Source organism: Wasmannia auropunctata, unplaced genomic scaffold (genome assembly GCF_000956235.1).
Source record: "Wasmannia auropunctata unplaced genomic scaffold, wasmannia.A_1.0 LD335338.1, whole genome shotgun sequence".
NCBI classification, from domain to species: Eukaryota; Metazoa; Arthropoda; class Insecta; order Hymenoptera; family Formicidae; genus Wasmannia; species Wasmannia auropunctata.
The window spans coordinates 64,888-88,179 of NW_012027552.1; the positions used below are offsets into that span (position 1 = coordinate 64,888).

General features: G+C 31.7%; 2 protein-coding genes across 14 annotated transcripts; both read right to left on the reverse strand.

Moving 5' to 3' along the window:
- Nucleotides 1-271: 271 nt before the first annotated feature.
- Nucleotides 272-4,848, reverse strand: LOC105457212. The gene is made up of 2 exons (XM_011701736.1): nucleotides 4,616-4,848; nucleotides 272-882 (listed from the first exon to the last, which is right to left on the reverse strand). Exons 1-2 carry the CDS (start codon nucleotides 4,680-4,682, stop codon nucleotides 629-631), a joined length of 321 nt encoding a protein of 106 aa, XP_011700038.1. The 5' UTR covers nucleotides 4,683-4,848; the 3' UTR covers nucleotides 272-628.
- A 2,639-nt stretch (nucleotides 4,849-7,487) lies between these two features.
- LOC105457213 (proton-coupled folate transporter) lies at nucleotides 7,488-18,702 on the reverse strand. Of its 13 annotated transcripts, none has more exons than XM_011701748.1 (10): nucleotides 18,167-18,702; nucleotides 16,618-16,742; nucleotides 15,842-15,970; nucleotides 12,914-13,156; nucleotides 10,632-10,983; nucleotides 9,645-10,040; nucleotides 8,716-8,853; nucleotides 8,459-8,542; nucleotides 8,048-8,204; nucleotides 7,488-7,909 (listed from the first exon to the last, which is right to left on the reverse strand). In XM_011701748.1, exons 3-10 carry the CDS (start codon nucleotides 15,881-15,883, stop codon nucleotides 7,786-7,788), a joined length of 1,536 nt encoding a protein of 511 aa, XP_011700050.1. In that variant the 5' UTR covers nucleotides 15,884-15,970; nucleotides 16,618-16,742; nucleotides 18,167-18,702; the 3' UTR covers nucleotides 7,488-7,785. The 13 variants fall into 13 exon arrangements, with proteins under 13 accessions (XP_011700050.1, XP_011700048.1, XP_011700045.1 ...); XM_011701746.1 differs by having other exon boundaries at nucleotides 15,842-15,978; XM_011701743.1 differs by having other exon boundaries at nucleotides 15,842-16,029.
- Between the last annotated feature and the right edge of the window lie 4,590 nt (nucleotides 18,703-23,292).

A 23,292-nucleotide genomic window follows, 5' to 3' on the forward strand; every position in this document is an offset into this window, starting at 1 on the left:
GAAAGAAACGAGCGTCTAAATATAGTTAAGGACCGCCTTTTGTCAATGCGCAAGTAAATCCTTTCTTATTGTCGAGATTACAATTGTAAGACTTTTCAGAATAATACGAGTAACCTGTAGGTTTTTACTTGAATTTAAATTAAAAAAGTACCAATTACGATATTAATTACAAAATTAACACAAGTAATATAAAAGGAGTAAGTAACAGGAATTTGAGGAATGTATTTATTAATGTATAAATTATTACATCGATCTGGATAATATATTCATATTTTGAATTCATTATATCTTGCTTTTATTCATATCTTTGTACAACATTTTTTTTTACTTGTAAGACTGACTGAGTAATTAAATTTAATATACAATATATTCCAATACAATTTAACAAAGTTTTACAATTTTGTAACATAATTTACTTATTCATATCGAAAATGTTAATCAAAATAACAACAAATATTCTCTCAAATTAATCATGAATATATTTGTCATATTACTAATTGCGCAGGTGAATATAAATCACCAGTCATTAAATTATTGATTTTAATTTCAACTGGCGATTTTGAGACGAAAAAGGTATACGTTGAATTAGAAATAAACTAGCGTGTTTACGAGTCGAAAAAGAGGACGGTTACAAAGTCAACTTTGCGAAATATGCGCGCGATGCGTGAAGGAACAACCTGGAATCCACGTTTATCGCCCCGGCTGCACCGTGGTAGGTTTCGGGTAGATCCATGGATTCGGCGCGTATCCCGGCCTTTGGGGTATCGGATAGATCGTAATAGCTCCGGATGCGACTGCAGGCCCGGGAGTCGATATCGCGTGCGCAAACGCAGCGATGGCTATTAAAGCTGCCGCAATGATAACGACTTTTCTCAGCGAGATCTGGAAGCGGAGACGCATCGTTTGAAATACGCACCGTCACTTTTAATGGCGATTACGTAAAGCTATAAGATGCTTCGTACGCAATAATTCAATTCGTATCACGGCGCTTTTCAAATTTTCGAAGTTTTACGAATAGCAAATGTTGTTACTGAAATAGAGTAATAATTATTATCTTTACGATTTCTCTCTCTCTCTCTCTCTCTCTCTCTCTCTTGAGACGGAATGACGAAGAATACTGTTATTACTATCCTTCATTTTTGCAATTTAAACCGATGGAATGTTTTACAACTCTGCCACAATTTAGCCTGAAATATGATCTAACCAACTAGTTTTACCTGTTTTTCTTGCCGGCCGGTAGATGATTAGAACAATTCTTAATGTGGCACTTTCGCACTTTGCATGTGCGCTCTGGAGAAAAATTTGTTTCCCGTTCAGGCATCCCGATGGTGTGAACTTTTACTCTCTACCGATCGTCTAAATTGCTACTCGCCGATGCACGATAAAAAGCACGTTGTGGATTGAACGTTACTTTCTCTATGACTATTTGAACTATGCAAACTGTCAGTCCGAGGGATAAATAAGTCACGTAATGTATGCAATATTTATACTGCGTCTTCACATTCAATTAGATTGCACTGCAATTGCAGTTGAACGGAGGAGTAGGGGGGGGGGGGGGATTTGTCGTGAATTTATAAACTGTCACTTGCTAAAGTACGATTATTTATTTTAGTCGTAACTGTAAATTGTTCAAATAGAGATGATAGGTCTGTTTCCGTTGAAGTATCTCATGGGCAACGCATAAAGGATTTTATATATTAAATTTAATACATGAAAAACAAAGTATGATAGAATATAAAGTTACTGCTAGAGGTACGCGAATAAAGCATTTACATGGTCGATTCGAATTAAATCGAATTTTTTGTAACATGTTCGAAATTTTCCCAGATTAACATTACATGTTAATTTAAACGTAATAAATATCAAAACTTATAATTTACATTACTTTACGCAATGATTTAAATAAACTGCACGGAAAGAACAATTTTGCTGGATCCAGATTTGAAAATAATTTTTGTTCTATAATCAAAATAATTTTGTTGGAAAGTCACAATGATTGCTAGAATATCAAAACATTTTATAGCAATGGTTATAATTTTTAACTTTCCAACGAATTATTTTGATGATTAAACAAGAATTATTTTCAAATCTGTATTTAGCAAAATTTTTAAATCTTTCAACAAAATCGTTCTTTCCGTGTGATAACCTGTTTCGATTTACATCTTATTACAAAGAATTATAATCTTATGTGACATTTTGAACTGGAAAATATTAATAACATGTGTATACACAAATAGTTAGACTGCTTTCAAATATTTTATTAATCTATATGAATACATCAGGGGAGACCGAGGCTGATTGATACAGTTTTTTAAATGATATTTTCACATGTAACTAATAAATAAAATAAATACCGCAAAGATATTTTTCAATAGTCACATGCTTCAACAACATAGAAATTATTTTTATAATTTAATAATGTAATTAATTTTGTTGTATTAATGGAAAATATAAAGTAATGCAACTTGTAACAACCGGTCCCATATACGGGGTCAATTGTTATAATTACTAGAATTAGTTGTTACACATCCTGCAGATTTCAAAATATAACGCATTTAATTGAAGAAAATACAAAAAATTGTGCATAACATAACTTTATTTATAATTTTCAAATAAAATATACACATTAATGTAACATTAATGATATAAACATAAATGTTTATCAGTCTTTCTCTTACATAAATCACAGTGGAAAAAAATATAAATATAAGATTGCACTAAGAAAGACTACAGAAATGCAACATTATTTTAAATTTGTTTCAATTAAAAATAAAAATAAACACTGTAACAACATACCCCGTCACAACCAGTCCCGACTTACCATATTTATACAATTTAATTGTTGCTTAAGCAAAAAATATATTTTAAAATGTTAATATAAGTAAGTTATTACTTGTAAAGTAAAGATTCTAAAAAAATAGTTGGAACTATAATACAATAAGCAGATTTATAAATATAACATTTAATATATCGCTGATTTATTTTACTTTTGGCTACCAAAAACTGAAATTATTTTTTATTTCTGAAAATATGTTATTCAGTCCAAAATATCTTATTGCATGACTGCAATGTTTTTGCGGAAATACTGTATTTTTTATATAATATTACCGTTTGTCATTTTGCAGCAATTTTTAAATGTATCAACGTGCCTCATGTATCAATCAGCCCCGGTCACTCCTACATATATCAAAAATACTTATTTATTAGATAAGAATAATTGGTCGTGCGGGAGATGTAAATGAACCAAATAAAATAGATGATCGATTCGAAATCGAACCATTGTTGATTTGAAATTCTCGAACTGTTTGATTTCGAATCTTGCAGATTCGAAAACGAACTCGAATCGACTCTCCTGTGATTCGATTCGATACTAATCGCATTCGAATTCGAACTATTCGCACACCTCTAGTTACTGCCTGCGTTTTTTCTGAGAATTTATAATAACTGGCCGCTTCTCATTTAAATGGGATATCGTTACAAAATAGATAGCTTCTTTTTTTTTAATTTCTCGCCAGCAAACGGACGAGCATATTAAAGGAAGAGTGACTTTGTCGCGCATCGCATCAGCCATAAATTGCTGTGTCACAATCATAATTATGCCGTTATTAATTACCGTTACCAAAGAGACATTTTCGCGCGGTATATTTTGACTAATTGTAAAAGAAAGAACGGGTTCACACACCGTAAATTCTTTAATGTGTGTTTTCGTCCAATATATAAGCTTCGTGAGGGGAATGCTCGCAGTGCTCGTTCGAATGCAGAACGTCGTCCGCGGCGTTGAAATCAACCGAGCATCCGGAAGGAGAAAACCGAACGATCTTATTTCATTTGCAAGTAAATTCGACGAAGGCTGACGACAGACAATCGTGTTAGCCGCGGTGAATAATGCATTCGTCCGACTTTATCGTTTTTATCGCCGCTGTGATTTTCCATGTTTACGCGCAGTAAAACCCGTAATTTCGTATTAATGAAAAATAGATCAAGAGCTCGATACGAGTTATTACTCATGAAAGTTATGCTAGGAGCGCTTATAACATGGATTGTGATAGAAGCATTGATACATTGATATCAATCGTATTTCTGTTTCTTTTTTTTTTTTTTTTTTTAATCAATTGCGTGTAGAATTTTCCTTCTCTTGGTATGTGTGCCAGTTGATTAATTCAATTTATTAATAATTAATTTTGTATGCGCAATATGCAGATTTGATAAAGCTGAGTCTCCTATTTCTGCATGACGTAAACATATTATATTAAACGGTGAGAACAATTATAATGCTCCATTTTCCAATGACGTGTTACGGCATTTACGTACAATTAATTATCTCCACATCTTTTTCATTTATTTTTTATAACAAGCGAAAATTTGTTCACGGAAAGAACAATTTTGCTGAATCTAGATCTGAAAATAGTTTTTGTTCAACAATCAAAATAATTTTGCGCGAAAGTCAAAATGATTGCTAGAATAGTCAAAATGTTTGATATAGCAATACTTATCAGTTTTAACATTTCAACAAATTATTTTGATGATTCAACAAAAAATTATTTTCGGATCTGTTTTTAGCAAAATTTTTAGACCTTTCCACAAAATCGTTCTTTCCGTGTTTGCTGCGTATTACCATGATATGTCGGAGCTCTAATCGGATGTCCCTTGACGAAGCGATGCTCGAAACGAACAATACGCATCTTCAAATGTCGGCAGACTTTTTATATGCGGTGGATTTTAAGAGGTGGATATTCGGGTCAGGACACGTATGTACGTGAGAAGCGATATCGCCGATATGTGCGCGCGTGTCCAAGGAATTGCCAGCCAACAAAGTCGGACTTTACGTTTTATAATTCGTGCTATAGCATCGCAGCATTCAATCGGACAGATGCGCGTCATTGCATATAGACCGCGGAAGAGGAAGGCAGAGAGTTAATCCATATTTCTGTGCGCAGCGGTGCGAGCAATTGTTGTATAACGTGATTAGAAATGGGAGACTTTGTCTGATGATTAAATTTGCGTATTGCAGCGTATATGCGCGCAAATGAATTATTAGCGGGTTTAACTGCGATTATATTGGAGAACTATACGATTGTCACGATTACAGTTATACAATTATTCAAGGACAGATGCAGCATATGTATATGACGAAGAAAACGGAGCAATAAAAAGTATGATAAAATACAGGTTTCTGCAGATGTATAAAGAAGATAAAATATAGATAATTACACGGAGAGAATGATCTTGCTAGAACGTTTAAAAATTTTGCTGGATACAGATCTGAAATAATTCTTGTTGGACCATCAAAATATAATTTTGTTGGAAAGTTAAAAATGATTATCATTTTTAACTTTCCAACAAAATTATATTTTAATTGTCCAACAAAAATGATTTTCTGATCTGTATCCAGCAAAATCTTTCCGTGATAAGTATCAGGATAGATTGTGGAATGATTACGAACAATTAAGATGGGAAAATGCCAACGACGGTCAAAGCAGATCTTGGTGCTCGATAATATTATAATATGTTCGGTTTAGAGCTGCGTTGAAAGTCCGACGATTATGCGGTGCGCCGCGGTTTATTTAACCGAGAATTGTAATATTCACATGTTACAATATTATCTAGCACCAAGATCCGCGCTTTGACTGTTATTAGCGTTTTCCCATTTTTTGTTTATAAAATTGTTTATAAAATGTAGATTTAACAATTCTAATATGGTACTTATTAAAGAAATGTACGTGTATAGTGGATGATCTTTGCGTGAATGAGCTTGTGAAGGTAAAATAACGTTTTATCGATAGAACAAGCCGATACTGATTCGATATACATAACCGATGATTTGATCGCGTGACTTGATTTTCCAGAGCTGAATTTTTCATTCTTTTTCATAGAATAAAGAGATATGAGTTAGTTATCTGAAATACTGAGTAAAGATATAGATATGAATTACCTAAAATACTGATCCGTAAAAAAAATTTCCCTTATCAAAGAATCATTCGACAGACGTTTTTTAATGTTTTATTTTCTTAGAATTGTGTCCGCAAAGAATTGAGTTCTAGGAGGACACAAGATATTCTCTGCACCGAAAATTCAAACGATGACAATTAGCCAACACAGGTCCTTGACATATTTGCGCACGTTGAATACTAATGGATATGGTAGTTTTCCTATAGAATTATTCGAAACATTGTGTAAATACGAATTATAATTCCAAAAACCAGTCCTACTGGTCTTTTGCTGTTTACGCTAGTAACATCCTAACAAAGAAGATTATTTTATTTTAAGGAGAGAATGTTAAAAGAGGTTTTGGTAGTGAGACACGCGATTTAAGATTTTCAAATTAAAAGTTCCCGGTCAATCAATTTTTTTTGTAGAGATTGATAATGAGAAACATTATTTTATAAATTAATTAGAAATAAATCTTAACTCGAAAGTCGAAAGCTGGATATAGAATTAGCAAAATATTTAATATTGAATACGTAAAAACTTGCGATAAAAATTTTTTCTATGCTTTTATATGATTCTTATTATTTTTGTCTAATTATTCTTATTTTTCTTATTTTCTAAAATAAGATACAGACAGTACTTTTCAAACAATAATCTGATGGAAATCATCAAATGTCCTATCTTATCTGTATTTTATATTAATTTTTTTAAATATTAATAAGTGTCGGAATATTCTGTAAAGGTAAAAAATGCATTGCGTTTGAAGAAATCTTATAATTGCTATTATCTATTTTAAAATGCGTGTTTTGATTTACAAACGCGAAATTAATCATGCTAATATCTTTTCAGAGATACGTAATTCCAGACATACGTCAATGATATGTTAATGAATTTTTATTCGCAATTCTTAATTGCGATCGTTTCGTGAGTCACGTTTAATTATTAGTAAAATCACATTACGCGTATTTCACGGAAAAACGAATTGTCGTCATGATCAATCGTGTCAGCTAAACAATTCCGCGTATAATTTGTTTTTTTCAATTTCGATGAATAAGTAATTGATAAGAAAAAATATAAAGTATCTATCACTGTTTGCTCATCGATTACAGTAGCAGACATGTTTCTTGCAAAAGTACAGTTCAGAATAAATCTAATTAATAATATAAATATATCCACATAAAATGATGTAATATAAAAATATAATCTAATCTTATTGTTAGAAAATATACAAATAAAACTTAATAATATATATAATACTACACCGTAACGACACGTATTTATTATATTATAATTTGTACAATTTATACAATCTAACAACTCTCAGTCTAGTTCTAAATTCATCAAGGAATCAAGCCTTTGCATTTGGAATTATTATTTTGAGTACAAAATTACGTTATGCAAAATTATTTTATGTCAAAAATATATACTGATATCTTAACAACACCACAAACATTTTTATTGCGCGCGACATATTTATCATAACGTATAATATTTCCCAAATTACAATTTATATTTTTGTGATTACACTTGAAATATTTCTAAAGTCTTATTACAAACAAATATTTCTAATTAAACTATTCAAAAAATTATTCTATCGCAAGATTAACGTACAAAATTATAATTTTATATTAATCTTCCTGAGAATTAATCAACAATAATAATCGATACTTAAAAATACATCACGCAATAAGTTTGAGCTCATTTCAAATGGAATTTCCTGAAAATTCTATAAGCTATAAATGATTATATGTGTTTACATATTTCTTTCGATAAGATGAAACGTCAGCATTTAACGACATATGACCTTTGGATGCATTACGTATATAAGGCAGTTATCTTATCACATGCTCGCTAAGATTAGGTCGTTACGTTACTCGACGAGCTAGTTTCAATATTATTTGAAAGAGATGGAGCCACAGTCTCATCAATATAATCCTGTTCCTCGGTCGCGTGCTTAGACCACGATGAAAAATGGATTATTCTGAAAAAAATTATAACTCGTTAAAATTAGATTACTCGAATTAAGTAAAGTATCAAGAATTTTCTAATACATTTTTAATCGAGATAGAAAAATTGATGTACGAAAAAATATCATCTAAGAAAATTGCAAATCACTTACAAAATTAGCAGAAGCACGGTGATCTGCGTGGCGACTGTCAGCCAATAAAAAGAGTTCGGTGCTGTTTTTATTGTGGCGTTATAAATCTGGGAATATAAAGTCCCGCTAAATAACGGGACTGCGTTATCGCATACGGCAAGCATCGCGAATACCTTTCCTGAAGAACAAAAATTATCTTTTTGTCACAAAAAAGAAAAAAAATCAGTGTGGCACAAAAAATTGAGACCGGTATTAGATGAGAGATCTAATTTTGACATATGATATATCCCTTATTCAAATTCTGTATGTAAAGTATATCTTCCATGTCAATATGGCATCAGTAGGTTGAAATTATATCTCCACTGATCTATCGGAATTAAACCGGTTTCAATCTATGTGTAAAAATATAGATGTAATGGTTATTTTATGCACCTCGCTCCTCCACAGGCACAAGTTTCGAGGTCATAGACCTAAGTACCGGAGCTACTACTGGACCTAACGCAGCGACAACGGCACCTGCAAAATAATTATTATAAAATATATAAAACAAAACGTTTGATTACTTTATAATTCAAAAATGTATGCGTGTAATATCTTCATTTAAAAGAGTTTGAATAATAATGGCACTGTATAATATTCACAATTTTTTTCAATACATAATCGAGAAAGATATAAGATCTGTTACTTACCTACGTAAAATAATTCCGGCCGGTTCGCTAAAACAAATACTATTCTCCCAGATGCGTGCGCTATCGCTCCAACCACTATAATGAAAACGTCCTTCATTCCTAATAATTTACTCATGACAGGCACTCCAATTAGCGTTGCTGTTGAAACAAAATTCTTTTAAATACTTTATACTTTATGTCTTCGTGTTTCTAATAGAATTTTAAATATTTATATGCTTCTTGTAAACTACATATATACTGATAATATATACGTACATACAACATGACGTAATTTTATTGTGTGCTGTTTATTTATTTTAACTATTTATATTTAAATTATTCATTATTACGCACTGAGAATGGCTAGAATATTAGTCGAAATGTTTGCGTTTCTTAATTTTATAATTTTTAAATACATATTTTCAATTCATGACCTCATAATGGTATACATTTATTAACTGGGCACCGTTTACTGCGTTAAACTCCCATCGCCTTTGTTTTTGATTATTTATACTGATAATATTTAGCTCTGATTTTATTTGAAAGGTTTATATAATAGTTATAAAAAATGTAAATATAAAAAAATTCAGGCATCCAAAAATAACACTTAAAAATTAGAAAAAAATTTAAATAACATTAAATTTTTTTTCAAATTTATTTATACGATAGTATAATAATAATAATCTCTCTTGTACATTCTCGTAATCGAAAAATCAAGCCTTTTATAAGATTGATTTCAATTTCGCGCAATTAGGTTAATAACTTGTTTATTATCGTTCATATAATCAAGACCATAAATTAGCGATCGGAAGTGAAAGCTCTTGCGATTTCGATAAGAAATTTCTCCTTTCACTCACGTTCCACAAAACACGTTGCGGATTGATATCGTTAAATTCGCGAAATGTCAATTCAACCAATTTGAATTAAAGTCTACGTCAAACTATACTGACCTAATACGAAGAGAGACGATTGGAACGTTTTAAAGTTACTAAAATCTGTCACGTTCCAGTTGAAGATTAGTGAAGTGTACATCTGGCTCTTGGGTTTCTCGTCTCTCTGGAACGTATACAGACACATCGCGAGCAGGAGTAACCACAGATGCAATTTGCCATGATTGCGCCTCGACTTCACCAACGTCCGCATTGTCGTGGCGACGTGTCTCATGTCGAAGAAGTCGAGCAGCCAGTTGGCACCCGAAAGCGGTTGTTGCCGCGGTGACGTTTGCCACTTGAGCCACACGAACGAATAAATAAGCGACAGCAAGAGCAAAGTCACGTTTACGGCGAACATAATCGTGTAGGGCCTGTTGACCAGGTGTGTGAACACGTAAGATCCAAGTGCAACTCCTGCGAACGAAAAGAAAACCTGTAGGATTGTTGACATATTACATCAATGAAAATTGCAAAGACTCTTTTACATAACCGCAGACATAAAAATGGCAGAACAATGTTGCCAACAATCAACAATATGCAATCATCGACAATCCATTAATTTTAATGGTTCAAAAATCGTTTACGGAAAAAGTAATTTTAGAATGAATATACAAGTATTTACTAAACGATATAAAAGAAGTCTAGAGAAGACGTCTTAAAAATTTATGTTCTTCTCCAGCAAACACAGATTATAACTACAATATTGCAATATCAACATTGTAATATTTCTGCAATATAGCTGGAATGTTACAATGCTAATTAGCAAGAAACTTCGACGATGAATGACCCAGCAAGCACAGATTATAACTGCAATGTTGCAGTATTGTAACATTGTAACATTCCAGCTACATATATTGCAGAAATATTACAATGTTGCCGCAACATTGTAGTTATAATCTGTGCTTGCTGGATCTATTCATCGTCGAAGCTTATTTATTCTTGCTAATTGCTATTTAAATAATTATACATTAGTGGAAAAAGTTTGTTGAGCATGCGTCTCCCTACCCGACGGCATAGTACTGAGATAAGCGACATCCAAGATCGTGATTCTCATGGTTCTCTGCTGCACGGAGCTCACGTCCGATATGTACGCGAAGCAACTGGCGAAGATCGCGACGTCGGCGCCCAGTAAGCTCATCGGCAGGGTCGCCGTGTACACGATCATGTTCAGATTCCAAGTGTCCATCATGGAATTGATCACGATCATGAAAGAGTAAATCAGTTTGCCCGTCAGGCCGAGGAGGAGCGGCAATTTACGTCCGCGCCGGTCGCTCCAGTTGCCGTAGAACATCGCCAAGATAATAGGCACTACATGTCCGGCAATGTCGTTCCATTGATGGAACTCTGCGACGGTCATCTGCAAGACAATTTTTTCTTAATGAAACGTAATTGAAGAGTGAAAGTCAATTACTGTCTCAGCAAAGCGAAAGCGCTTGTCATGAATGCGATGAAAAAGACAGTTGAAATGATGTCATGTGTAAAGTTGACTTACTAGCTCTGAAGCGTTTTATTTAATTTTCACTAAATAAACTTTCGTAAAATAAAATATACGTATGTGTGTGAAATGTAAAAGAATGGTATATTCTCTAACGTGACTCGCATTTTCGATGCGTGGATATCTTACGCTAATATTATAGTTTGACAAATATGTTTGCTTTGATAACAGCTAAGTTGTGCTGCATGATTATCTACTTTGATCAATAAGCTTCTCGCATTCTAATCGCAAATGAGATACGTACAAGAGTACTATAAAGTAATTAGTATTATTCTCAAGCTGAATATTTGCACTTGATAAGCAAGCACTTGTTCCGAAAAAAAATAAATTTAGTTTAATGAGCTGTCCCACTTTATCCGAGGAACATCCTGAGAACGTTCTTAGGACTAGGGTTGCCACAAAACTGGAAATCAGAGAAATCAGGGAAAAGTCAGGGAAATTGAAAATGGTCATGGAAGTCAGAGGAAAGTCAGGGAATTTTACAAAATTTTCTGGAAAATTAAAATTCTTGCTTTAAAGAAGTTTAATATGCGTATATCACACACTTATATAGTTTTGTTAGCTAATGTAATAAATTCTCTTTTTAATAGAGATTTAAAATGCTTCACTATAAGAGCATTAGAATTTTCAATTTATTTAAAACTGTTTTTTTTAACTTACTTCTAAGTTTCTTGTGTCATTTATAAATAAATTAATAAAATTAAAATTAACTTCATTTTTGTAATTTTTCTTTTAAAACTACGTATACCTTTGTATAATAGCAAGTCAGAGATTCCAGTAAACAAGATTTAGCTTTTATTAAAAAGAAATTATATTTACATGTTCCTTATATTGAATTATATTCTAAGCAGAAGAAAAAAATTGTGCGCATATATAAAAGAAAAAGATAAAGAAATACTAACAACTTAACAATTAAGTGCAAGTAATGTCAACAATAGTAGTAGTAATTTACATTGCTATGTTAAATCGCTCTCAACAAAATATTTAACAGTTTCCAAATCAAGACGGAATATAAAAAAAATCAAGTTATAAAATAATTACCGCTCGTATGTATAAAACAATAAAATAGAAAAAAGTTAGGTCAAAAATTTTTAATAATTAACGAATTGATGGAACGTTTTGGCTTACTTAGCCATCATCAGCCATCATACAAATTCACATTACAATTAAAATTGACATTATCGGCGCAATTTAATCAAGTTATAAAATAATTACCGTTCGTATGCATAAAACAATAAAATCTAAGATTTTATTGTTTTATGCATACGAGCGGTAATTATTTTATAATTATAACTTGATTAATACGCTGACCTTAAAATGCGTCCTACTATTAACTTAAATTGCGCCGATAATATCAATTTTAATTGTAATGTAAAATTGTATGATGGCTGATGATGGCTAAGTAAGCCGAAACGTTTCATTAATTTGTTAATTATTAAAAATTTTTTGTATTAATTAATCAACCAAAAAAGTTTTGCTCGTTTATTGGCCTAACTCTTTTCTATTTTATACAAAAAAATGTTTTAATATTATTGAAAGTCAGGGAAAATTATGAAATTTTGTCTGGAAATTATGGAAAAGTCATGGAATTTTAGAATGAAGAATTTGTGGCAATCCTAAGGACGAAAGATATTCTTTTAGAATGTTCTTTGAAGATTTGTGCTGTACGGGGATTAAACTTAACTTCGATAATTTGTCCGTATAATGTGTTTGCCTTTTCCCCTTCTCTCTCTCTCTCTCTCTCTCTCTCTCTCTCTTCTCTTTTATTTTAAATATGGTATACAATATTTACCTGTACTTTAGTCTTTATCGCTTTATTATCATCATCGTTTAGCTTCATACAGACTTCCTCAGAGTAACCGTGGTCCACTCGACACGCTTTATACCTAAAAAAGTCTTGCTCAACGATCGATGTAAACGTAAACGCCATCATGTAGAGCCACATAGTCGGCTCTACTGATACATATTTTATCCATCCGAAGTATTTTCGACACATCCTGTTTCTGTGAGAAGCTTCCGTCCGTGGCGGCGTCGCCTGGAAATTGCAAAATGAATATTGAAACAGCTTTATTTATTAGCAACATGTATGTTAAAACGATAATAAATTTTATAGTGTATAAAAGCTTTTATAGATAAATAGACAAAAAAGCATGCACTTTCGCAAAACTAAAACAAGCGAATAAATTAAAATATATAGTTGACATTTTTTTACATTTTTTTAAAACTTACAACGATAAAAACAAGAAACAAAATTTTAATTATAATCACACAGTTACACAATTTAGTATTAATAAATCATTTATATAAATACATTCTCTGTTACGTGCATATACATATAAAACGCATTCAGTATCATGTATCACGCAGTGTGACAACGTAGTCAGTCATTATAGTCAGTCGCAGTCACTGTTTTCATTTCACTATCGCTTATGTTATGGTTCTATTTAATTTTGATCTTTCGACCTATCTGCAATATCGTATCTAAAAAAGAAATACTAATAGCGTTCAATACTTATAGTACTTTTACGAGACTCTTTATGCAGTTAGGCTTTATAATTTTCTTCACATTTATTTTATTCTTTCTTTAAATTAATTATAAAGGAAAACAGGAAATCACAATGTATATACTGATAATTAATAATGTAAAAGCATTTTAAAATTTTCGAACGTGTTATAAAACAATTATAAAGTAATAAGATTTTAACAGATTGCTTTTATAACGCTGGAATACCTAAAAGCTAAATTACAGTATACAAACATAACGACTTGAAAAACGCTTTTTATCTATCTGATATAACTTTTATCTTCTCTTTTCAATGAACACTATCGTGCGCTTTACTAATTATTTAATTATTGCTTTGTTTTTGTTGATGATTATTTACAAGGAATGGAAAGTTACTTTTTAAAACTAACTAGTTATTGTTAAAAGTTGTTAAAAGTAACTTGTTATTCGTTACCGAGTTAAAAAAATAATTAGTTACCGTTACTAGTTACTGATTTTTAAAAGTAATTCGTTATCGTTACCGTTATACTTAAAAAGTAACGATTCGTTACTTTTCTGTTACTTTTTTAATGCTAAAATAAGATCAGTCTAAATAATTTAAGATGCAATTTTTTGTTTTAATATTAATAAAAGCAATACAACAATGACACTAGACCGATATATAAAATAACTAGAAAAATGAAGGCCTTTTCGATATGAGCTAGAGCTTCCAGCTTTCTGCTTAATATTTCGAAATATATATACATAACCAATTTTACAAACTACGCGCCAATTAAATTTTCAATCTTAAAATGCAATTTAGCTGATATTTTTCACAATAAATGTTTTAAACTATTTTAAGATGAAAAATAAATTATCAATAGGCCAAACTAACAAGCTTATTTAAACGAGGCAGTGTTTTTATTATAACAAAATTATTTTAAATAATTATAAGCATTATACATACATAAATTAATAATCATCGGTATATACTTGGACGCTATACGTGGTACATGTTTTGACCTAGACTGGTCTTCTTCAGCCACCTCAACGAATTACAATTAAAACATAAGACCACAATATATAAATTAATGCGTTACATTTGTAGAGTCAATTTTAATAAAATGCGTTAAAATTTATGAACAGTCGTCAGTGTAATGAGATTGAAATCTTCGTTCCAGCACAAATTGTCTGGTGTCTAAAAAACAAAGGAATGGTCGATTAGTTGGCGAGGATTAAAACGTCGTTATTAGAGTCAACTATTAAAAAAGAGGACGAACCATACAATTATTATTACAACAAAGATGTAAAAAATTAAAACTAATGTACATAAAAATTAAAAACTTACGATAACAAAGTTAAATCGCAGATTTCAGAACAAAGATTTCAATGATGAGTGAGAGAGAAATTAAAATCGAACTGTTCGGTGTCAAGTACAAAGAACGTATGAGCAATTAAGGAGATATTATTTAAAATAGTCTTAAAATAAGAGTATACTATGTAAATACTTAAAAACTGAAGATTAAATATATACATACGAAAATTTTGTCATAAATAAATGCAAAAAGTTCAAAATACAAAAAGTAACGATAAAAAATAATTGTATAATTCGTTACCGTTACCGAAAAAATATAATTACGTTACCGTTACAGTTATAAAAAAAAATAAAATAAAATAACATCGTTACCAACCCGTTACCAAAAAAGTAACCGTAACGGTAACAGCGTTACAAGTAACGAGTTACTTCCAATCCCTGATTATTTATTTTTCTATAGTTATATAAAAAAAGGATTATAGTTTCGTAAAAAATTATGAAGTTTTTCTGACGAAAACGTCGTAAAAATATTTAAGATCTAAAAATTAAAGTCCCGAGCTAATTAATTGTATTACATTGCATAATTAATTGTATTACATTGTGCATTACAAAAGAAAAATGTAATAATAATTAATTATAATAATAACTTTAAAATAAAAAAAACCACATGAATATTTTAATTATTAAGATAATATTTGAATTAAGATGGTATCTATTTATATGCGAGATTGAATGTGTTTACATTAAATGAAATATACATAAAATCAAAAAATTGTTTAAACAAAGATAGAATGAAGAACTATATTTAATTTTTTTCTTTATTATATAGAAACACTTTTAAAAAAGTAAGACAGAATATTTCTGTAATTTAAATATTATAATATTTCTGTAATTTAAATATTATAGTAACGTCATGCATTTACCTCTTCGATTTTATAGCTGCTCGTCGCTACCGGTTCCTCCATTTCTTTTCTTTTAACTAAAAATCTTCGATGCAAGAGAATTTCTTCTTGAGCTGTTTCATCATTTTTGCACAGTCCGCTACTTTACCGCTGCATACCTCACGAATTAAAACGAGATATACGCACATTTCCACATGAAACTCGCTGAGCTAGATCGTAACGAGCTGATAGGATATTTTATCTGTGTGTGCTAGCATTAGGTCGGGTTAATTATGCGCGTTATCGAACATACAATTTTAGAACATAATTTAAGAAACAGTATCTAAAAATTTCATATCTTTTCTAATGTTTGCTTGGATAATTGCGTAACAATTTCGATTACGTTTTAATCGCGATGCATTCTGCGTAGAAAATTGTTGCTCAAATTAAACGTTAATGCATGCTTTTGAATTTCATTATTAGAATATTGTCAGATTATAGGTAGAATATTCATTATTAGAAGTTGTCAGGTGCAGCATTACAAATTCGCTTAAAAAAGTGTTTTTATTAAAAGCTTTTGATGTCCGATACAAATGTGTGAAAAGTTAAAAAATGATAAGCTTTGAAATTAAATCTTTTTTTACATTGTTATTTTAAAACTGTTATCATTTACGAGCTCGTAATTATGACATTTCCGTTTCGATATTCCAATGAACTGATTTGTCGATTGGTGTGTGTTATGTACGTCAAACGAGAGTTAATCATATCAAGCAGATATAATAAGTAGGAACGCAGTGAGATATTGTCGTAACACTTACGATAATTAGATGTTGCAACTTGGATGTTAAAAGTGAGATGCCTAACTTTCAGACGAGACCGTTATTGAGAAATGTCACAACGAGCGATATATATATGATCGCGCGCTCGCGCGCTCGCGGTTTACCTGATAATATAATTAAAAATTATTTATCACACACACCATTGTTTCAAAATGGTAAATTGATTGAATAACACTATTTAATCGCTATTGTAAAATCACAGATACTCGTAAACGTTATCCGAAACTGCGTTTTCAATTTCTTTATTACTGATTTAATAATGATATAGATAAAGTACGAGATAATTGTTTTATTAATTATTTCACGATTAAAATCTATGAGCGCGATAACAAGCTTAAACGGGCATTTCTTGTTCTTGAATTTTTGAAAATACATTAAGGCGATGGAAGAGGTCGGAATTACCTTACAATTATATGAATATATCCGAATTGACTGAACGGAATTGAAAATCCTTTTACAGGATGGAAATAGACATAAAATTTAGTGGTGGGACGAAGAAATTTGTAGTAAAAACGACAAAAAATTAAAAAATTATTGTTTTTTGTTTTTACTGCAAATTTTTTCGTCCCACCACTAAATTTTATGTCTATTTCCATCCTGTAAAAGGATTTTCAATTCCGTTCAGTCAATTCGGAGATATTCATATAACTGTAATGTCGGTAATTCCGGCACCGCCTTAAACAGAATTTGAATTTGACTGTGTGTGTATATAAAAAGTATAGTAGTTAGTTTAATGTTAAAGTTGAGCTTTGCAGCAGTTCTTACATTTAAAATCATGATGAAGAAAGTGTTGATTAATGTTTTAGAAATTTTTACATATTTATAACATTCGTGAGTTTATTTGGATAAAGTAAATTAAGTGTCTTTTGATTAACGGGAACATTGTAGCACCAAAGTTACAACTTTGTTTTATATACAAAAAATTCGTATTTGCACACATGATTCAAATTACTTTGAGCGAAACAGTTTAAATTCTTTTAGAGAATAGATATCATTGATCCAAAATGCTCTACTATACAGTTGAAAAATTTGTGTAAAATTGAACACATCTCACATGTCCCAAACGGTCCACTCAAATTTTTGTGTTAATTTAACGCAAGATGAATATGTTAGAAGGTAACACAAAAACATTATGTAAAAATTAATACAAAAAATGTAACACTTTAATACAACTTGGAAACAAATTGTGAAAACATTATTCTTCAGTAAAATTAATATAACTTGTAAAATGTAAAATTAACAAGTAATTATCTTCTATTCATTTGTCTTAGAATTTTGCGGTTTAAAACTATTCCATTTTTATGTTATTCATTCACTTACTTATAAATTGTGTTATTTTGACACTGACTTGTGAGAAATATTGAATATCAATTTAACACAAAATATTTAAATAACGTAATCACATTACGGCAATAAATATGTTCAAAATTCGATACAAAATTTTATCAAGAACGTGAGTGGACCGTTTCATTTCAACGTAAATACAAAACGTTTTTTACTATCTGATAGAAGAAGAAATCTTTATTACTTCTAGCATGCCGCTGCACCGCTACTATTCTTTTCCACCGAACTCGAATAACCTTCGGCACTCTTGTCTTCCGTCGAAGTCATCGATGAAATCAGTGATACACGAGAATCACGCGTAACTGTTCGGCTAATGCTTCCGCGCACGTGGTTCGCATCTGCTCCGAACAACGCTATACGCGGTGCACACGCGCACAGTCGTTCCGCCACGTGAGTAAACGCATGTGCACGCAACCGCTGTGAGACTGGAGTAGCAGCCACGCGTGTCCGCTCGCTCGGAGTGTCCGACTCGCGTACTCCGTTCGCTGACTCGAGTCGGAGCACATTATCGACGATTTTACGTAATCGCCGCTCGGGTCCGCACGAGCCGCGTGCGCGCGCGAACATAATTGTGAAGTTGCGTTGTGACGCTGTCAGCGACTGCAGCGTTGTGCCTCCACGCGCGTTTCTGCGCGTTATCGGCCGATGTTGACAAATGTTTCGTAGGCGAGCCACATATGATACTCCGAGCATCCGCCGCGATATCCTAACTGGCGCCGACTGCGACTATCTTCGTCAGGTCGGCCATCCTCTCGGTTAAAACCGAGCTCGGCGACATCTTGTGGAGTGGAAAATTTTGCAGGGAAATTGTTTTCGAAAAATTTTCTGGATGATCGTAGATCCAAGGGCGATGTCTTGTATCTTTGACGATTTTATTCGGCAACCTTATTTATCATTTTGACTTGGGACAGGTAGTTTTCTGCTCGAAACACTAGTTTGCGGCAGACTGCGTGAGGTTGGCACTTGTTGGGTAACGTGAAGTATTGATCGCTTTAGTGACCTCAGTTTCTGTGGGAGATTTGAAAGAGTCGAGCGTGTCGCGTTGGTATAACGTTGCTACTATTGAACGTTACTTTTCACTTTTAAGATTTTTCACTTCACAGATTTTTATGAAATTTGATGTAACTCTTCTAATCCTCCTGTTACATCTTTTAATAATTTAATCAGCTTTCTAACAAGCTGAATATATAAAGATTAATGTATGACATTATATCTTAAAACTTCTAATTGTGTATTTTATTCGGTGATTAAAAACAGCTAGTGATTTCCGAACATTTGAAAATTCTTTTCTTAATAAAATCTAAATATATTTCTATGTATTTTAATAAACTCTTCCAGTAAAATAATACTTTACAAAGATTATAAAGTCTACGTTTGTCAAAATTAGGGAAGTTATATTACGGCTCTAGCTATTCGCGACAGCCGACAGTTCGTGTGTTAAACTGATGTTTCTGTTCTCAAGAAGAACAATAGGGAAACCGTGAGAATGCAGGTCAGGACAGAAAACCGGTCCCTTTTTTTGCTGAGTGAGTTAAAACTGGAAGGACTAAACTAGTTTGAGATATTTCGATTATCGGAGACATCACTATTCAATACTTAGAAATTCTCTGCTCTCTCAATCTAATTTTTACAAAAACAAAACAAAATTTATTTTGTTCGATTCATCATTTTAATTAAAAAAATTTTTTCCCGAAAATAAAGAAACAAACATGAAGGATATAAAAGTATATTCGATAAATTCCTACAAATCTTGTTCAAAGTCACAAATTAAATAACATTTAATAAAATGCATAAATTTGCATTTATACATTAAGATAATAAAAGATTATCACTGAGATGTAAAAATTAATCACGTGAATTATATTTTCCAAATGTTTTATTATTTTGAAGAAATAATTTTATCACGTAGAAAATCAGAACAAAAGAAGGGTGAAATGAGAGTGGATAGTTCGGTTTTGTTAAAAATTTATTTATATTTCATCAGTGTTAATCACGGCGCGCAATTATGGCTATGATATTGATGTGTCTTGTCAGTAAACTTTAGGCCATCGAAGTTACATAAACACATTTTTCTCGAAGTGATAATAAATAATACATTTTTTCGTCCTATCCCGTGCACTTTCGATTTCAGCTAGATAGCTTTCCATATTTGTCGATTCGTATCGTTATACATATTGACTTTAGGATCAACGCGACATTTCATCGACGTCGCAGACGAAGCTTCCCACGCTTCCCTATCATAGGCGAATTGCAGGGAAATCTGAAAGGGAAAATCATTTTCTGTCGAAGGAGACAATCGACTGTTCTTCCAATGTCGATCAACGCACTCCGATTCTTATGAGAATACTTTCTGGTATAACCACTTACAACCTCTCTTAACACTGTCGAGGCTGTTTTCCTCATTTAACGCACGCAATATTTTCACTATAATCTAGCCTTCGCTCGTTCAACATCCCAGTTACTAAAAAAGGTTGAAAAATAAATTGCCTATCTGTTGTCGAATGTAGTTTTAAAAGATTTTTAAGGGCTCAAGTTTTTTCGAATCTCGCTGCAAAAATGAAGATGTAGTACACCATAGATCTTGTCGACAGCTAATGGCTATCGCTATTATTTCGACGATTAACTTGTTGGCGCTGATGGGCTTTTAGTAAAACATGCAGTTGAGGGAGGCTTGATGTAAGAACTTACTCAATTACTCCGATACGGTGCGCAGTAATTTCGAGTAAGAGCTAACATGAATAATTTGTGCTTCGACTTTACGTCGACAGTTTTACGCGTGGAATTTACTGTGGAATAATTTAACATGAAAATATACTTATTCGATATCATAACGATTAAATAGAATTAATTTCTAAAAAATTTGAAAATTTTAATATATTAATATTTCGTATTTAATTTTTAATCAAAAAGTATAGATATCTGTTTTAAATAAATATCCCGTATTGTTATAATCAGGGTTGGGCAAAATACGTTATTAAAGTATTTGAAATGCAAAATAAATAAAAAAAAATAATATTAGCAATCTTAGTATTTGAATTACAAAACAAAATATAAAATACTTTTAATCTTCCGATTTAAAATACAAAATACTTTTAAGTTTTTATTTGAAATACAAAACACTTTTTAATTTAATCTTTTAATTACGATAATATATAATATTAAACTCAAACAGTCTCCTCTCCACTTTTAGAGAGAGAAAGGAAAGTTGTTTCATTCTCTTACACTCTTTAATAGTCCTATTGTCTCGTATCAACCGCACGAGAAATCTATTTACTTATGTGAGATTATGAAATTTGACTCTGATGACTTGACATTGCTTGAAACGAAAATAGTTAGTGTCGTTAATTGCCATATGAGAAAAGTTTAAGTTGCTATTAATTGTTGTCAAGGATTTTAGTATTTCAAATATAAAATAGATTGAAATTGTATTTGGAATACAAAAAACAAATTGTATTTCAAATACAATTAGTATTTAAAAGTATTTGAAAGTATTTGAAATATGCCCAGCCCTGATTATAGTGCAACAATTCTTTAAGTTTATTGTACATTTATTTAACGTGTATATAAGGCTTTATTTCTCCGATATAATTATGAAAGCATTTAACAAATAAATTTTTGTTAAGAGGAAACTCTATGGTTGGAGACAAAAGGAGAAAATTATCGAGTTTGAGCATAAATGATCCGGTGCTCATTAATTAATACGGTTCGGTCGAGATCTCTTTGCTTCAACAATTGACTAGTTTTGTCGATCAACATTTAATATTAACTGGACCTGCCAGTGCTATTGAAACTCTCGCGAAAGCATAGATTCAACTTGTACCTTATATCTGTTTACGATACAATTATCGGTATTAATCATGGTCATTCTAGCTCGAGCGTTAAGTTCGTCGCAGCACACGTAATTGGATTTACGAAAACTAGCATTTAACCCAATTCGGCGAATGATGCGATACATTATTATTTTTCACACATGACATATTATTCAACGAATTAGTTAAACGATGTGCTCGTTAAACACGATATCCATTTAATCACTCGATAAAATCAATCGATTTAGACTTATCAAAATATCTCTTATCGTGCTCTATTATTTTGTCTACAACAAATATAGCTCGTTTCATTTCTTTTTATTTAGGGAAGGATTGCCTAGGCGCAAAGAAGATCGATATGTATATATTTTGATCGAGTAGATCGAGAGCTCTCTCTCTCTTTCTCTCGCTGCACGCGCGCGCCGCGGCGGCGCGCCGGTTTGGGAGAAAAATTATTTGTATTTGTAACTATATTTGCAAAGTACTACAATTATGAGATACTACTCTAATATTAATAATAATAATTGTATGCATAGTTTGATCAACCAATATACCTATATAAGTTGACATCAACACACTTTAAAACTTACTATATAATTACTTATGTATAACTTACTATATATAGTTATTATTGCCATAAAAATGGTGGCAATTACCATAAAAAAAATATATATATAGTCATTTTCGAGTTTTATATAACTATAATATATTATATGGTTGGCCCCGAAAATGACTATAAATTATAGTTAAATAATGGTAATTGCAACCATTTTTATGGCAATAATAACTATAATATATAATAAGTTTTAAAATTTGTTGATGTCAACTATATGTATTGGTCGATAAAACTATACATATAATAATAATTATTAATATTATAGTAGTAATAATCATAATTATAGTAGTTTGCAAATATAGTTACAAATACAAGAAATTTTTCTCTCGGTGTGGATGCACATCAACGCAATTAACATCTACGTATACGTTTTGGCCAAGTTTGTACATATGCACACAAGCGTCCCATAATACATACATACATATTTACATGCGAATATAATCTAATTCTATAAGAACATCGAAAGACTGCGAAACGCCGTCGTGTCTACGTCGGACTTCTCGCGCGCGCGTTAACGCGTCGGTCGATCGACCGTTTCTGCACGTACAAATATATATTCATGAGTTCGAAGATCGTGGCGTGATGATTCGATAGTTTCGTGGATAATCTTGATGCGAATCCGATTTTCGACCGGCGCGAATAAGAAGAGGAATTCAGGAAACATTATTGCGTTTCGCCATTGCGAATAAACTCGGGGAGATCATTTTCTGAATATCTAAAGCATTGAAACGTTGATTCTGTAAAATTCCATTCATTCCTATTCTGCGCTGAGATTCCACAAAGTATTTATCTTTTCATCTCTCCCGGTGTTTGCACCAGCTGCTTTGTCGTATTTACCCGTCAAATCCACACTGCAGGCTTTCTCTCTGCTCTCTTTTGAGAAAA

Excerpts from the sequence above, each read along its gene's own strand:
- LOC105457213 (XM_011701749.1), bottom strand. The coding sequence starts at position 15,883 with ATGGAGGAACCGGTAGCGACGAGCAGCTATAAAATCGAAGAG. Across the intron at positions 10,041-10,631 it reads TCTCAGTACTATGCCGTCGG|GAGTTGCACTTGGATCTTAC; the intron begins GTAGGGAGACGC and ends TTTCGTTCGCAG. Across the intron at positions 8,543-8,715 it reads GCCGGAATTATTTTACGTAG|GTGCCGTTGTCGCTGCGTTA; the intron begins GTAAGTAACAGA and ends ATTATTTTGCAG.
- LOC105457212 (XM_011701736.1), bottom strand. The coding sequence starts at position 4,682 with ATGCGTATTGTTCGTTTCGAGCATCGCTTCGTCAAGGGACATCCGATT. Across the intron at positions 883-4,615 it reads TAGAGCTCCGACATATCATG|ATCTCGCTGAGAAAAGTCGT; the intron begins GTAATACGCAGC and ends CTCCGCTTCCAG.